The following is a 16,559-nucleotide window of genomic DNA, read 5'->3' as shown; positions in this document are numbered from 1 at the left end:
TTTTTTTTTAAATTGCACTTCTTCTTACAGCTACACCTGTCAGTGATTTCTGTCTGCTGTACTCCAATATGTTGAAATTGTTTTGGACTGTGCATTTAAAATGGGGAGTCAGTTGTTAGATATTGTCTGAGGTCCTGTCTAGAGAAATGAGTGAGCAGCAAACCGGGGTGTAAGTCTACCTTGCGTTAGTCTGCCATGCAGTCAGTAACTGTCCATATGCATCCTTCTGCCACACACTAGAAGTTTTCTAGTGGGCTTTGATCTACTCCAGTTGAAACAGAAGTAAATCAAAAAGTGACCTAATTCCACTAACTTTCTGTATGACATTGAGCAAGTTGCTTAACTTCTCTGCATCTCTGTTTCCCCATCTGTAAAATGTAGCCATCTCTGTTTTCTCACATTTGTTAAAGCACTTTGAGATCTACAGATTAAGGGTAGAGTTTTTAAAAGCACTTAGTATTGGCCTCACTCATTTCCCATTGAAATCAGTGAGAGTTGTACCAGTGACTTAATAGGAGCAGAGTTAGGTTAACACTTGAGTTGGTATTTTCAAAAGTGCTAAGCAGTTCCATTATAGTTATTTTGTATCCATGGTTAAGATGTGCATTGTCAATTTAAGTTTCCTTGACTAATGTGGATCGAGTTCTCTGTGTTTTAGACAGATTTTGTCCTAGATTCATAGAAATCATATGTAGAAAATACATTCCTTTGCTATTGGAGGATTCTTGCACACATACTTTTGACTAATTGACTAATTATTTGCTAATATTTCTATTGAAAAGTGTCTTGAGGTGGCGTACTTTTTATTTTTTTTTTGCTATGTTTAAGATCCTTTTAGATGAAGCAGGGTTCTTTTTGTATGGTATCTTCACCTGCTCAATCACTTTTCAAGTGATTTTTTTTTTTTTTTTTACAAATTAGCAAGAGTCCTGTGGCACCTTAAAGACTAACACATTTATTTGGGCATAAGCTTTCGTCGGCAGAAACCCATTTCATCAGATGTTATTTAATGAACAGTTTGCAATTATGTTATGGTTTAAGATCAAACTTATTCTTTAAAATAGAAGGAACGTATTGGAGGCTGAAGACAACATGCTAGATTCACTCAAGCCTTACACTGGCATAATAAACTCTTGTGGTGGAAAGTCTGCCGGAAGATCAGGGTCTAGATTCTTTTTCAAATGGCTAATTCTTTTGAGTGCCTTATCTTTTGGGCTCCCGCTTTGAGACACCTGCACAATCTTCACTGTATTTGGCAGAAGTTCTGCTTTATATGTGTGTGAAATATTTTTGTTGGTATCTGACACACACATTTATAGTGCCTTCAAATTATAAATGTTCTGGCTGACAGGCACCTTTCCCCCTTATCATCCGTAATAAGCCATAAACTAAAATTATATTCTATTACTGAGTACATGGTTTGACTGTTGAAATACTTGAGACATGCTTACACCTAGGATGCTGCATTTCAAAACACTGGGCAGTATTCTTTTCTGAATCAGCTAAGTCCATATGTACTGGGAAAGGGGAAAATCCATTTTCAGACTGCATTCCTGCGAGGTTCCCTCTCTTTCTCCCCCATCCCCCCTTTCTGGGCTCTGAATAGTTATTTATGATTATTTTGCAGGCCTCTCTAGTTATGTGATTGTGTATGTTTGGCACAAAAATCAATGAGATGAAAATGTGATCTGCAGCTTCATATGGCAAGGGTCATGGCAATGGATTTAATGAAGTCCGCTCCTTATTTTAGAAGACACACTCGGAAGCTAGAGTACTGCAGTGTAGCAGAATCCTAGTGTTGTTGACATTGCCACATTCCCCATTTGGTTTGACTCAGTGGGCTCTGCTTGGTACAGGACCCCAGGGAGAGAGGGTGGCAGTCAAAGGGCGATGTGCTGCCTTTATGCCTCTCCTATTTCTGGGACTGGTTTGGAGAGGCTTTTGTATCTTAGCACAAGTTAACTGCTCCAATTTCCCCTATGGTGACAGCAGCCAGAGCTGCCTGCAATGCCCCATGCTAGAGAAAAGGTGGCTGGGCTGGCATAGGGCCAGGAATCCTTGAAAGCTAACTAAGCCAACTTTGTGGCTGTTTTGTGCTGCCGGATTGGTCACGGCAGGGGCCAGCATCTGGTGAAATATTGCCAGCCACAAAGTGCTTAAAAATCATGGATCAGACTGAAAAATATTGCTTTGTCTTTTAGTCTGCCTTCTGATTTTTAAGTCCCTTAACTCCCAACCAGGACAGGGACCCCACTTATCCCTTTCAAAGAGTCATAGAGTTTAAGCTAGAAGGGACCACCAGATCAGCTAATCTGATCTCCTGCATATCACAGGCCAACATCGCCACTCAGCACCTGCACACTAAACCCAACAACCAAAATTAGGCCAAAGTATTGCAGCCCACAGGAGACTAGACTGTTATGTACCATAGGGAGAGAATAGGAGGGACTGAGCTGCACCAATGCCTAAGACCCGTGATGTTCCCTGATAGGGAATTGATTAAGTGAGATTAATATTGGCAAGTGACTCACACTCTATGCTGCAGAAAAAGGCAAAAAACCAAAACAAAACCCCAAGGTCACTGTCAATCTGACCTGGGGAAAATTCCTTCCCAACCTTGCGTATGGTGATCACTTAGACCGTGAGCATGTGAGCAAGAACCAGCCAGCTAGCACCTGAGAGAGAGAATGCTCAGTGCCACCTTAGAGCCCCGGCCTTCTCTGTCCAGTGTTCCATCTCCAGCCAGGCCATCTCTGATGCTTCAGAGGAAGAAGACCCAAACCCCCCCAGAATTCATTGGGGGCAGCAGGGAATCTATTCTTGACTCCTGCAGGTGATTGGCTGAAGTTCTGAAGCATGAGCTTTTAGGAACATAAGACATGAACCGGACTGCCAAGCCTTGCCCCATACCATCACAAGCAACTTTCTGTCCTCTGGGTTGGGAGAATGGTCATTCTTTTCGCCTCATCTTCTTCCCCATCATTCTCATGCCTTTCTCTCCTCATGCTCTGTTACATCCTCCTGTCCTTTTTCCCCATCCACATTCTGCTTCAGTCTCCTCTTTCATCCATCTGCCCCTTATATTCAAATGTCCTTCACATTTTCCTCCCTTTCTTTTCATTCTACCTCCTCATAGTTTTCCTCTTTGCTCCCCATAATACCTTGTTTCTAGTTAGAGTACCTCCTTCTCTGCCTCCTCATGTTCTTTTGCTGTCTCATTGTTCCCCACTCTCCCTCTCCTCCCCACATTTCCCTGTTCATCCTCTCTCTCTCCTGCCTTTTACATTGCCCCATCCCTCCTGCTATCCCATCATTGTCCACATCCTACACTTACTCCCCTGTTCCCTCGCTGTCACTCACATCATGTACTGAGAACAGGGGACAGCAATCTTCACTGAAGACAATCTTGTTTCTCTCCCGTTGAAAGCAGTAGGGTATGGCGGCCATTTTGAATATAAGCAAAAGTTGACAAAAAAGCTGCAAGACGCCATGAGACCATAAGTGGCCTTTAAAAAAAAACAAACCTAAAAAGCCTACATAAAATTGAGACACAATATTGAGAGAGCTGGCAATTGTGCAAGTGTGCTAAGCTGTGAGAGCACACACATTCTCTCTCTCTGTCTCTCTCAGAACAATAGTAGAATTTGATTGTCTAAGAGAACACAAACGATAGATCTATGCTTAGGTGTTATATGCAAAAAAACAGAAAACTTCTCATTTTTGCATTTGAAGCGTCAAATTTTGGTTTCAGATACTGCAGACTTACACTCATGTAACGCCATTGCAGTAACTTGAATTAATAAAATTTTACATTGGTGTATCTGAGGTTAAATTCTTTTCCATGGGCTATGTCTATAAAAATGTAAACTCTACAGTTCCCCTAGGGGTCATGAACCACAGTTCAGGTGTATCATGCTGATGTAGACCATCTGCATGATTACCATCCACTGTCTCTGTGATGCCGCAACATTATTTATCAAATCCACAACTTTGTAATCACCGTGGTACTTTATAATTAACTGTCTTTTCTTCTTTCTTCCCAGCCTCAGTAGACAAAATGTCAATAGAATAAGTGGCCTACACTTCCAGACCTTGCCATGAACCATTTGGAGGGACCCCCGGAGGGGGAGGTGAATGACGAGCCAGCAAACGGAGAGGTGAATGAGTCCGTGGAGGCTGACCTGCAGCACTCTGAGGTGGAGGAGGAGCAGCAGCAGTATGCCACTCATTACCCCAGACATGCCAATGGCAGCCAAGAAGGACAGTCTGGGCAGGAGGAGGAGGGGACGCTAGCTCGATCAGCCAGTACTGAGAGTGGCTTCCACAATCACACAGATACTGCTGAAGGGGATGTCATAGCCACAGCAGTGGATGGCTATGACACAGACAGAGTTCAGGAAAATGAGGATGAGAGCGCCTATGCAGTGCAGTACAGACCCGAGTCCGAGGAGTACACAGAAAATGCCGAGGCAGAGCACGCTGAGGCCATTCATACCCGAACTTTACCTAACCACTTACACTTTCATTCTGTTGAACATGAGGAAGCCATGAATGCAGCCTATTCGGGGTATGTCTACACTCACCGGCTCTTCCACCGAGGGGAGGACGAACAGTACGCTGAGCCCTATGCCGACTATGGACTGCAGGAGCATGTGTATGAAGAGATAGGAGACACACCTGACCTGGATGTCAGGGAGGGTCTACGACTCTATGAGCAGGAGAGGGAGGAAGCAGACAACTATCGCAAGGAAGCTTTGGGTGCCCGCCTTCACCACTACGATGAACGGTCTGATGGAGAGTCTGACAGCCCTGAGAAGGAGGCGGAATTTGCGCCCTATCCAAGGATGGATAGTTACGAACAGGAGGAAGATATTGATCAAATTGTGGCTGAGGTCAAAGAGAGCATGAGTTCTCAGAGCCTGGACAAGGCCGCTGAAGATATGCCAGAAGCTGAGCAGAACTTGGAATGTGCCCACATGCCCACTAGTGGGACTTTCGAGAGCAATGGTCACCTCCCAGCTGGCTCCAGGCCCACAGTCAACTCAGGAGAGTCGGTGCAGAGATACAGCAAGGAAAAAAGAGATGCGATATCTCTGGCCATTAAAGATATCAAAGAAGCTATTGAGGAAGTGAAGACAAGGACCATTCGTTCTCCTTACACCCCAGATGAACCAAAAGAACCCATCTGGGTGATGAGACAGGACATCAGCCCAACCAGGGATTGTGATGATCAGAGGCCACTAGATGGAGATGTGAGTATATGAAGTCATTGGCTTACTTGCTACAATTACAAGAATGAGAAATACATAACATACATATGTCTGTCTCTCTTTCTCATGTATACACACACACATGCATGTACTCTCTCACACTCATTGTATGGTATGCTCTGCTAGTGTGACTCATTCTGTTCCTGTTAAATATTTAAAGCTTTACCTATTTTAATTCTGTGTTCTAAAGGATGTATAAGTAGTGGACCTATGTGTTATGGATAGACCATGATAACCCTTCGTGAAACTACACTGACATCAGTAGAGTTACACCAGAGATGAATTTGCCACAAAAGGTTTGATTGCTGTCGTGCAGAAACAAGTGATATTACATTTTTCCAACATCTGTTGACTACCTGGTTGATTAGAATGACTACCAACTAGTTTAACTTGGGCTGTCAGGTTCTTCAGGCTCCCATCAGTTATGGGCTTGCCATATACTTGTCAAGAAAGTGCAAATTGACAATACTGTTAGTTTATTTGTAAAATTGAATCATCCTCATGTGAACTGGATGTTAAAGGTTAATTCTTTTAGTTTACGGTCTATTACACATTTTGAAGTACTTTATGTTTAGACAACCTGCCCAACTTGCATCAGAATCAGTCCAGAACCGCTCAGCCTGTATGCTTTCCCATGTACAGTTAGTTGTAAATGTTGCATTTATTGGGTTTTCTGTATTTCTTCCTCTTTTTTTTAATAATAATTGGAAGGAACTTTTAACCATATTAAAACATATACCTGAAATGTTGGGACCAGTAGATAAAATCAACAGGCCAAAGTCATCCCTGAAGTAATTCAGTTAATGTCAGCTTAGTTATCCCAAGGATGAGTGTGGCCCAGAACTGTGTTTGTCAATTTTCTTGAATTCCTATGGAATCCGTTCTTGGTGTCTGCTTCTTTTGGTGATAAAACCTTTTATAATTCAATCTTCTAGCAATACCAGTTTACTTAAATAAAAAAGTAAATAGTAATTATCTTACATGCTTTTATCCGTTAAACCCCAAACACCTCAGCCCTAGCTGTAATATCAGCATAGAGCTTAGAATACAAAACAGGGATGTGATCTTAAAAGATTGTCAGAAATGCAGAAACTTTTAACTTGTACGTGAATTATGAGCTGGATCATGTCACACCACATAGTGCCAACCCTGTGTAGCAAAGAAGATGAATTGCAATAATTCATTTGTATTATCCCAATATGGAGTCAAACACTGGTAATCTTACTCTTGCTTGTGGTCTCATTGCCTGCAGTGGGACTACTTGCTTAAAGTAAGGTAGAAACAGGATTTAGCAAATAATGACTAAAATAAATGTAATTGCATGTTAACATCCCTGTCTTACAAGTGTTTTCTAGTTTTGTCTGGATGGATTCCACATACAATCATTGGAAACGCTTTTATAAATTATATCTATGTATCTGTTCCTTAAAAACAATAGGGCCTTGGGAGCTGTGGGTGCTCAGCACCTCTAAAAATCAAACCTCTAATACTTATAGAGTATGTTATTGTACATCAATGGGCACATGACACTAGAAATGTGGTATCTGGATACATAGAGCTAAAGTGACTCATTTTAGCATGTGTTGTAAAACAGTAATTTATTTTTTTTTATGATGTGAGGTTTTAAATCAACCAAAAAATCATGATTATTTCTCTCCGATCAGCCAAATATATACCACATTAGTCCAAGCATTGTCTCTTTGTAGCTACAGATTCTTTGTGTGTGTTTTCTTTCTGCCATGTCAGTCACACAAAATACTCCTTGTTTTCCTAATGGCTTCCTTTTCGCTGTCCTAAAATACCAATGATGGCCTCAAGCACATTAGGTTGTAGGGATCCTGCAAAGGGCTGAGTTTTTCTTGATAGATGCTGAGCTTGCTGTGCTCCCTTTGACTTTATTTCTCATGAGGATCCTCAGAACTTTGCAGAACTGGTCCACGTATGGTGCACTTGTATAGTGATCAAAGCAGGTGTTTCCCGAGGCCTTATTTGTAACTGGTTTTAAAATACATTAGATTGTGAGCTTTTGGGGGGGCAAGGACCATCTTTTGCTTTGTGTTTGTACAGCATCTAGCACAATGGGGCCCTGATCCCAATTGGTGTCTTTTGGTGCTGCTGTAATATAAATAATAAATGATGCTAATAGTAGCTGAAGCTCATATGGCACCTAAGTGTTGCATGAAGGCAGCCTAAATTCTGAGAAGCAGAAAGCGTGTACCAAACTGGCAATGTAGAAGGTCTGTGGCCAACTGAAAGACACGTGTCCCACTAGAAGAGAAAAGAATGTGGGTTGGATTCTTTTTCAAGTAAGGATAATTGCTATTTCTTGCATTATTTGTGATGCTTCACTCAGGTATCACTTGACACACACGCAAGTCTGAATAAATCCATCTTCTTTAGCCGGGAGAGCGTGGGGGACGGGACATTGAACTGCTTAGCAGCTTGCTGAACAAAATGGGGTTGCCTTCACTAAGTGATCACAAGAGATCGATTCTTATAATAAAATACTGCAGAACCCCATTTATCAGAACATAGAATTTTTTTTTCTAGATAAACAAGATTTTGGAAAAATTAGGTGCTTCAATATAACTGCTGCATTTCAGAGATGTAACTCAATTTCATCTTCAGCTGAGAGGGGATTTGATTAATGGAGGTTCTGTTTTACTTAGACTGATTTTCGGAAATACTGAAAATCTCACAACTCTTACCAAGGTCAGCACTCCAGCAAATCAGGCTCTTGTTAGATTATATATATTCTTTCAGCTATGTCTTGCAAATGACCTTTTTTCCCCCACAACTCCTAAAAGAATTAGTTTTCATTTTCAAAATTACTCTTTCTTGGAAAATGTTTGCAATCATTTTGTGCTGCTAACCAAATAGTGACCAACTTTAGGATCAGAATAACAGACTTGGGTCACTTAGCAAGCAGTTCTCTGAGAAGGGTGATAAAGCCAGGGAGACAGCAGAATGATCTGTAGGTGGCGGTATTAAATGTAGCAGTTTTGCCTTTTGCCTTTTTATTGGCAAGGAAAAGTAAATGTCATCCTGCAGTGTTCAGCATTTGGATGATAGTATTGAGATTGAATGCTTAGTAGGGCATAAATTAGAAGGGTTCAGCAGCAGGAATAAAAGGCTGGCTCAGATTGGGGTGCCTGGAGTGGGGTTCACCTGGCCAGCAGTTGGGAAGAGGGTTGGAGATTATATGGAGTAATGGAAAGGATATGTAGCTAGGAGGAGGATAGATGAGACACTTGAGGGAAGGACCACTTATGGATGTGCGGTGTTTGTCTTCAGGATACTCAGGGTTAAATCTGTTAGCAAATTCCATTCATTCATATGTATTTTTCCCAAAACAAATGCTTAACTGATGTATGGAAAACAGAATAGTAATGCCAGCAGTCCAGCTCTTATGAGCAACTCTACAATAACAAGCTGTGATTATGTGATGTAGAGAGGAGGAAAAGGATTTTTTGTTTCAAACTTAAAATTTGTGCCCTAAGTAGTGAATACAAAAATTAATAAAATACCCAAGTTTCCTCTTAAAGGGGAGTGAGGCAAACTTGTGTGCTGATATACACCCTTTGCAATCCCATTAACTTCAGTGTTCTTTCACAGAATGTGGAACCAGAATTTGGCACCATTATATTTAAGCACTGTGATTTAAATTTACACACAAATTGATCTGCGCTTCTGGATGTATAACTTCTGCCGCAGTTCCAGGACTCAGATTTTCAGGTGCAAATCAAGTAGTTAGAACAACACATCTTTTGGTTTCCACTCACCTTTGTTTTTGGACCTCTGAAGACATGCATTAGGATTTCCTTGGTATCAGAATTTGTGTGGTTGGCAATTTCAGTACCTTTCTTGTTCTATTACCAGAAATCCTTAAAGTATAACTCCAGTGGGGCCATGCTGTCAGGGACTCCCCTAGCTGACTATGATAAGGGAGGTGTTACAGAGACAACTGACCCTGCTTCTCTGCAAAATAACAGGGGACAACCTTGTCTGCAGGGTTCCCTCAGTGCATGGATCTCAGAGGGCAAATCCGGACCATGTGAAGAGTAATAGGCTGTGTTCTTGCATGCTATGGATTTTAAAATTCAGCAAAACACTCTGGTGTGTAATTTGTGTGGAAGGCCCATAGCACATTTTAAAATTCAAAGTAGTAACAGGGTCCTCAATTGGAGGGGAGTGGGTTTATTGGATCTCGTGCAGAAGGCCAGAGGATGCACCTGTCACTCTGTCACATACGGGTTAGCAGGTTGTTTCCTTCCAGAAGAGCATCTCTGTCTCCTCTTGGCCAGAGAAGAGGAGCATGTTGCCTTTTCTGCCTTTTGTCCCTCGAGGTAAAAAATGATGATCGGTGTCTAACTGGGGTCCTCACATTTATTTCCAGGAAGAGGAGGCTGTTCTCTCCAAACTGAGTCACACATCTATAGTGCATTGTGGATTACTAACCCAAGTATTGTTGACACTTAAGCATTTTTGGCTGTTGTGATTCCATATATTCAGTTTCTCAGACCTCTCAATCACTCCTGTCCAAAGTCTGCATTCATGAGACCTTTTTCTTTGCATGCCACGTTCAGACAGCAATGGCTATTCTGAAACGTTCAGACAGCAAGGGCGACTCTGAAACGAGTCTGATCTTTACTAAGACAAGACAGGCCATTTACAACGCATACTTTGCTTCTCTACAGAGGAACAAGGACACTAAACTATCTAAACTCCTACATGCCACAAGGGACCACAACAGTGATACCCTTAACTAACCCAACGATATTGTAAATCTGTCCAGCTACACACTTAACCTGACAGAAGAGCCTGTTCTATCTCGGGGACTCTCTTTCTGCCCCACTACCCCCACGCACATGATACAGTTCTGCAGCGACCTGAAAGTCTATTTTTGCCGCCTCCGACTCAAGAAATGTTTCCACCACACCACTGAACAACACACCCTCAGATAACCCTCAGATACCTTTCCACCAATGCTACAAGAAGAACTCTGCATGGACTCCTCCTGACGGTCGAAACCACAGACTAGACATTTACATAGAATGCTTCCACCGACGTGCACAAGCTGAAATTGTAGACAAGCAGTATCACTTGCCCCATAACCTCAGCCATGAAGAACGCAACGCCATCCACAGCCTCAAAAACAATTTTGACATTATAATCAAAGAGCCTGACAAAGGAGGTGCGGCAGTCATCATGAATAGGTCAGATTACAAACAGGAAGCTGCTAGACAACTCTCCAACACCACATTCAACAGGCCACTGTCCTCTGATCCCACTGAGGAATACCAAAAAAAACTAAACCATCTGCTCATGAAACTTCCTGAAGAAGCACAGGAACAAATCTATACAGATACACCCCTAGAACCTGACCAGGGATATTCTATCTGCTACCCAAAATCCACAAACCCGGGAATCCTGGATGCCCCATCATCTTGGGCATTGGCACTCTTACAGCAGGGTTATCAGGCTATGTGGACTCTCTTCTCAGGCCCTACGTTACTAGTACTCCTAGCTATCTTTGGATACCACCAACTTCCTGAGAAAACTACAATCCAGAAAACACCATCCTGACCACTATGGATGCAGAAGCTCTCTACATCAACATTCCACAGAAAGATGGATTACTAGCCCTCAGGAACAGTATCCCCGATAATACCACGGCACACCTGATAGCTGAACTTTGTGACTTTGTCCTCACCCACAACCATTTCAGATTTGGAGACGATTTATACCTTCAAGTCAGCGGCACGGCTATGGGTACCCGCATGGCCCCACAGTATGCCCCACAACATTTTCATGGCTGACTTGGAACAACATTTCCTCAACTCTCGTCCCAAAGTGCCCCTCCTCTACTTATGCTACACTGATGACATTTTCATCATCTGGACCCACGGAAAAGAGTCCCTTGAAGAATTCCACCAGGATTTCAACAATTTTCACCCCACCATCAACCTTAGCCTGGACCAGTCCACATAAGAAATCCACTTCCTGGATACTACAGTGCAAATAAGTGATGGCCACATAAACACACCACCTTATACCGAAAACTCACCAACTGCTATACATATCTAGCTTCCAGCTTCCACCCAGGACACATCACACAATGTATTTGTCTACAGCCAAGCCCTAAGATACAACCAATTTTGCTCTCATCCCTTAGACAGAGACAAACACAGGATCTCTATCAAGCATTCTTAAAACTACAATACTCACCTAGGGAAGTGACGAAACAGATTGACAGAGCCAGACGGGTACCCAGAAATCACCTACTACAGGACAGATCCAACAAGGAAAGCAGCAAAACGCCACTGGCCATCACCTACAGCCCCTAGCTAAAACCTCTCCAACACATCATCAAGGATCTACAACCTATCCTGGAAGATGATCCCTCACTCTCACAATCCTTGGGAGGCAGACCAGTCCTCGCTTACAGACAGCCCCCCAACCTGAAGCACATACCAGCAACTGCACACCATACAACAAAACACTAACCCAGGAACATATCCTTGCAACAAACCCCGTTGCCAACTCTGCCCGCATATCTATTCGTGACACCATCATAGGTCCTAAGCACATCAGCCACACCATCAGAAGCTCGTTCACCTGCATATCTACTAATGTGATATACGCCATCATGCCAAAAATGCCCCTCTGCCATGTACATTGGCCAAACCAGACTGTCTCTATGCAAAAGAATAAATGGACACAAATCAGACATCAAGAATGGTAACATTCAAAAACCAATAGGAGAGCACTTCAGTCTCCGAGGACACTCTATAGCTGACTTGAAAGTTGCCATACTTCTACAAAAAAAACCCTTCAAAAACAAACTCCAGCGCGAACCTGCAGAGCTGGAACTCATATGCAAATATGACACTATCAGACTAGGTCTGAATAGAGACTGGGAGTGGCTAGCCCACTACAAAAAATAATGTTCCTTCTTTTGGCATTCACACCTTCTCATCAACTGTTGTGAATGTGCCTCATCAGCCCTGATTGAATTAACCTTGTTAACACTTGCCCTCCTCACTGTGATGTTAGTCACCCATCTTGCATGTGTATATATATACCTAGCTAACTGAAGTTTCCACTTCATGCATCTGATGAAGTGCATTTCTGCCCATGAAAGCTTATGCCCAAATATATTTGTTAGTCTTTAAGGTGCCACAGAACTCTTGTTGTTTTGCTAAAAACAGACTAACACGGCTACCCCTCTGAAACTCTGGAACGAGTATTGTTTTTGTTATAATGGTAAATTGCATAGATGGATAGATTCTACTTCACAAAACCAATCCAGTATTTGAAGACAAACCTTTCAGGTACAAGGGAACTAAGCTGCAGTGTTTTGTGTCTGTCTGCTTCTGGGTCACATACATTTTCTTTAAAACTTAAATTTCTGTGTTGCTGGGGTTTTTATGGTTCTGGTAACTCCGACACTGGAGCAACGTCACAGAGATGAACACGTTTCAATTTTTCCACAGCAGGAGTAATCTATTATTAATGGGGAAATAGAGAAGTCTATTTTAAATAATTAAGCAGGTTTCAGGTACTGGCTGAACTTTAAAAGAAAGAAAAAAAAAAAAAAAGAAAAGTGACTATATTGATGTGATACTGTTAGTGCTTTCTTTTTTAAGCAAAGGCTTTAAATCTGTTTTTTGGAACAGATTTGAGAAGTCACATTTTCAGTGTGCATCCTCTAGATATTATGAAATTTTTAAAATTATACAGCAAACCCAGTAACAATGAACATTTTAATTGCAAGGGCAGAAGGCTTTATGCTGATTCAACCATGTAGGACAAGGGAGATGTTTATCAATTAGTATGTTGGAACTGGAAGACAAACTCTCCCTAAAAGAGCGCAGGATATTTAAATTATGGTGAATATTTGATTCAGGAGCCTGTGAATCATTATTGTGTTTTTAAATAATTTATGGAAAGATAAAGGCGACTGTGAGTGATTTTCTACATTGTAAAGTAGAGCACTGCCTGTGATGCTTACAGTTATGAAGAAAGTCTTCTGAAAACAGGGACAAGAACTGCAGTAATTGTTTTAGATTGACACATGATGTGCTGCAGTTGAAATTCAAATACAAATTAAAGTCAGGTTATAGATATTAAGAGTGGAGGAAAATCACACATGCGAGAGGAAAATAGCCAGAATTGAGCCAGTTTCCAGGAATCCTGCAATGCCAGCTTTTGCTGTGAAACACCCAGTCCACAGGCCCGATCTGACTCACTTAATGTATTTATTGGTCTACTGGACAGGCACAAATTCTGTAGACTCTAAGATTTAATTTTAAAAGGAAAGTTTGTAGCTCTTGTGGTTGCAAAGAAAACCTTACAGATGTGACCCAGTGTAACCTATGCGTGCAGAGTTGCTGTAGTACTCTGCACAAGAACTCCTCCTTTTGAAGTCAGTGGAAGAAATTCTGTGTAGGGAGCATCTGCAGCAACAGGTTCAGCTACATTTATTTCATTGTGATTATTTGTTCACACACAACTTACTCAAGCAGACTTTCTAAATTCTGGTCAAAATTGTACCTGCAAATGTGTTTGCACAACTAGTTTTAGGAGTATTCTGTGAAGGCAGTTGCACATATTTGGTAGGTTATGTGCAGTTTTCAGCAATGCCAGATTTCTGAAAATTTGGTTTGCCCTATGTCTTTATTAATGTCTAATCCTAAGAGTACTTCTGCACAAGGGACTAGAGCTACTATTGTTGAAAAGACCCAAACATTGCATTTTCTGATGTATGACTGTTTAAAATTCAATAATGATGTATTAACATAGTTTGGGGATTTAATTAATATAAACAGCAGTACTTCCCAAGTGGGCGTAATTATCTCTGAAGATATCTGAAGAGGTGTGCACTTGGAGCTGGAGTCAAGGGACCTTTCTTGTAATATCCTTGGTTGGATTTATTGGAGAATAAACTATTTCCTCGAGAAACTTAAAACATATAGGTAACTAATACAGCTCAATACACATGTGCATGTTTGTTAGTGTTGTAGTCTTAGCTCTCTTTTAACAATATCATTACCTTAACATAGCAAAACAAAACAATCTAAAATGCATACTGAGGATTAGTGATGGAATAAGGAACTTTTCACCTATAGGTTTCAACCTCCAATCCAGTTCTGGTAGGAAGTTTTTACCATCTAACACCTGTATCCTGGTCTGTGTGAAATGAATTAATGGTCTTAGTGTAGTTTTTAATGGCCAGGGTTCCAAATCACAGTGGAGATTAACTGACCCCTTGTTGGCGGTCTCAGCAAAGAAACTCACATTTGACCAGATCACAGCATTAGACTGAACTTATCTGACTGTATTTGGGGGGAAGGAGAGAGGCCATGCTGTTGTAGTGAGGGGCTGATGTCTCCTTCTACAACAGTTTTCATAATAATCCCCATATTCCACATAATTGTAGCTTTCCAAAGTGTTTACATTTTGGACTGAAATTTTTATGAATTACATGATTACTGTCTGCCCAAAAGGGATTTTACTTGTTTTAGGAAAGTTCAAGTGAAATCTCTTCAGCCATTTTACATTAATGACAGAAGAGTGAAAAACAACACTTTTCTCACTGCAAAATCAACATTATTTTTTTTGAATTATCACAATAAATTTATACTATAAAATTGTACAAGATGCACCACAAAACTGAGTTAATGTTGCTGTTGGTACCCATATTTATTTTTTGTATATCTCCCAACTGTACTAGGTGCTTTACAGAACAAATAAGAGGAAAAGTTCCTGCTCCAAAGCTCTTACAACCGAATTTACTTACATAGTAACAAATAGACAGACCGGGAAAAGGTTGATGAAGAACAAGGGTTACAATAAAAAGATCATATGGTTACCCCTCTGAGGCAGGTACACCTCTTTAGGGTTCTGTTCGGAGTATGGAGCTGAGGGTGAAAATTATTAATTTATTGCTTGTAGGCAATATGGTAAAAATGAGTGAGTTTTTTAGAGAATCAAAGGCCCAATCCAAAATACATAAGTACGAAGAAAATGCAAGTTGAGCCCTAGCAGGTTTCATCCTAACCCACTTGAAGACTTTGACGCAGAAAAGTTGGCCCTTGAATAAATCAAATGGCACTACCTAATTTTGCTGTGATCAAATATTTGTGGATTCCTCTCCTCCTAAATCCTAAATGTCTGATAGTGCTAATAAGTTGTTTATGCAATCCCTAGATATACTGCTGCTAAGAATGGGTAAACACCACCACTTTTCTAACACAAGAACAGTTTGCTGTGACAAAAGAAGCTCCAATATTCCTGATGTATGTCTTCACTGGATATTCAGTTACACAGCAGGTTAATCTGGATAGGTGTGACACAATGCAATGCTATCGCATCTCCTTTTATCGTTTCATTATTAAATCCAGGCACAAAATAGCAGTTGAGCACTAGCTTATCCTGAGGTTGTAAGTGGAGGATGCTTTAGTTAAGCTGAACAACGCCAAAAGCTAAATGGAGAATTTCTGGATGTACCAGGCTGAATGTCGTAACAGACAGGTAGGTGGAGAAGGAAGGAAGAGAAGTGGGGATGCTGCTACGTATTTATTACTATTATCCCCTTTCATACAGTAATTGGTACAATAGATCAGTGGACATACATGTATAGCTTATGTCTTGCCAGAGTTTGGATTATGCTTCTTAACTAATTTTAGGATTATAGGAGCAATGCTAGCAGACATACATTTTAAATTATATTTTATAAAAGATATCACTTAAAAGAAGCTGAGCAAACTGCCCTTCCTGCTCTTGCTTATTGAATCTCTTTTCTGTCCTAGCATATCAGCTACCTATATATTGTAAGCTGTACTCAGTATTGTGCACTGTACCTTTTGCTTTGTGATGCTAAATAAGTCAAATATACATGAGACCCAGACTGAACTTTCCTTCACTTCTGTACAGGAGCTCTTTTGGTGTTGCTTATATTGCGTACAGTATAGCAAGCTTAATATTGTATGCAGTGTGTTTCATTAATAAAAGTTCTTTAGTGTTTTCAGTCAGATTGCAGCCATCGTAGAAAAAATCTTACAGCAGCAAGAATGCAAACATTGTAAATTAAAGGCATTTATATGATCCTTTAATGTATGAATAATTCCAATATTTTTTAGATGTGCATAGTTTATTTTGGATTGACTCGTACAGGTTGCTAATTCTGGTAACTACTGGAGCAACAATGCAAAAAAATTAAAAACAGCTGAACTCTTAAATGTGGGTGATATACTAACAACTAGGCTTATTTATTTATGGATTTTT

The 16,559-nt window shown here is 40.9% G+C and overlaps 1 protein-coding gene across 2 annotated transcripts in view; it reads left to right on the top strand.

Moving 5' to 3' along the window:
* Positions 1 to 16,559, top strand: part of APBA1 (amyloid beta precursor protein binding family A member 1) — a 127,112-nt gene that overhangs the window by 76,563 nt on the left and 33,990 nt on the right. For both annotated transcript variants that reach the window (XM_067568502.1, XM_067568501.1), the window contains exon 2: positions 4,044 to 5,252. In XM_067568502.1, coding sequence (XP_067424603.1) covers positions 4,098 to 5,252 — 1,155 coding nt within the window. In that variant the 5' untranslated portion in view covers positions 4,044 to 4,097. The remainder of the gene's footprint in view (positions 1 to 4,043; positions 5,253 to 16,559) is intronic.

Source organism: Emydura macquarii, unplaced genomic scaffold (assembly GCF_026122565.2).
Source record: "Emydura macquarii macquarii isolate MOO-44397 ecotype Brisbane River unplaced genomic scaffold, CSIRO-AGI_Emac_v2 contig_2897, whole genome shotgun sequence".
Taxonomy (NCBI): domain Eukaryota; kingdom Metazoa; phylum Chordata; order Testudines; family Chelidae; genus Emydura; species Emydura macquarii.
The sequence above is the reverse complement of the archived record's forward strand: the minus strand, read 5'-3'. Positions and strand labels throughout refer to the sequence as shown.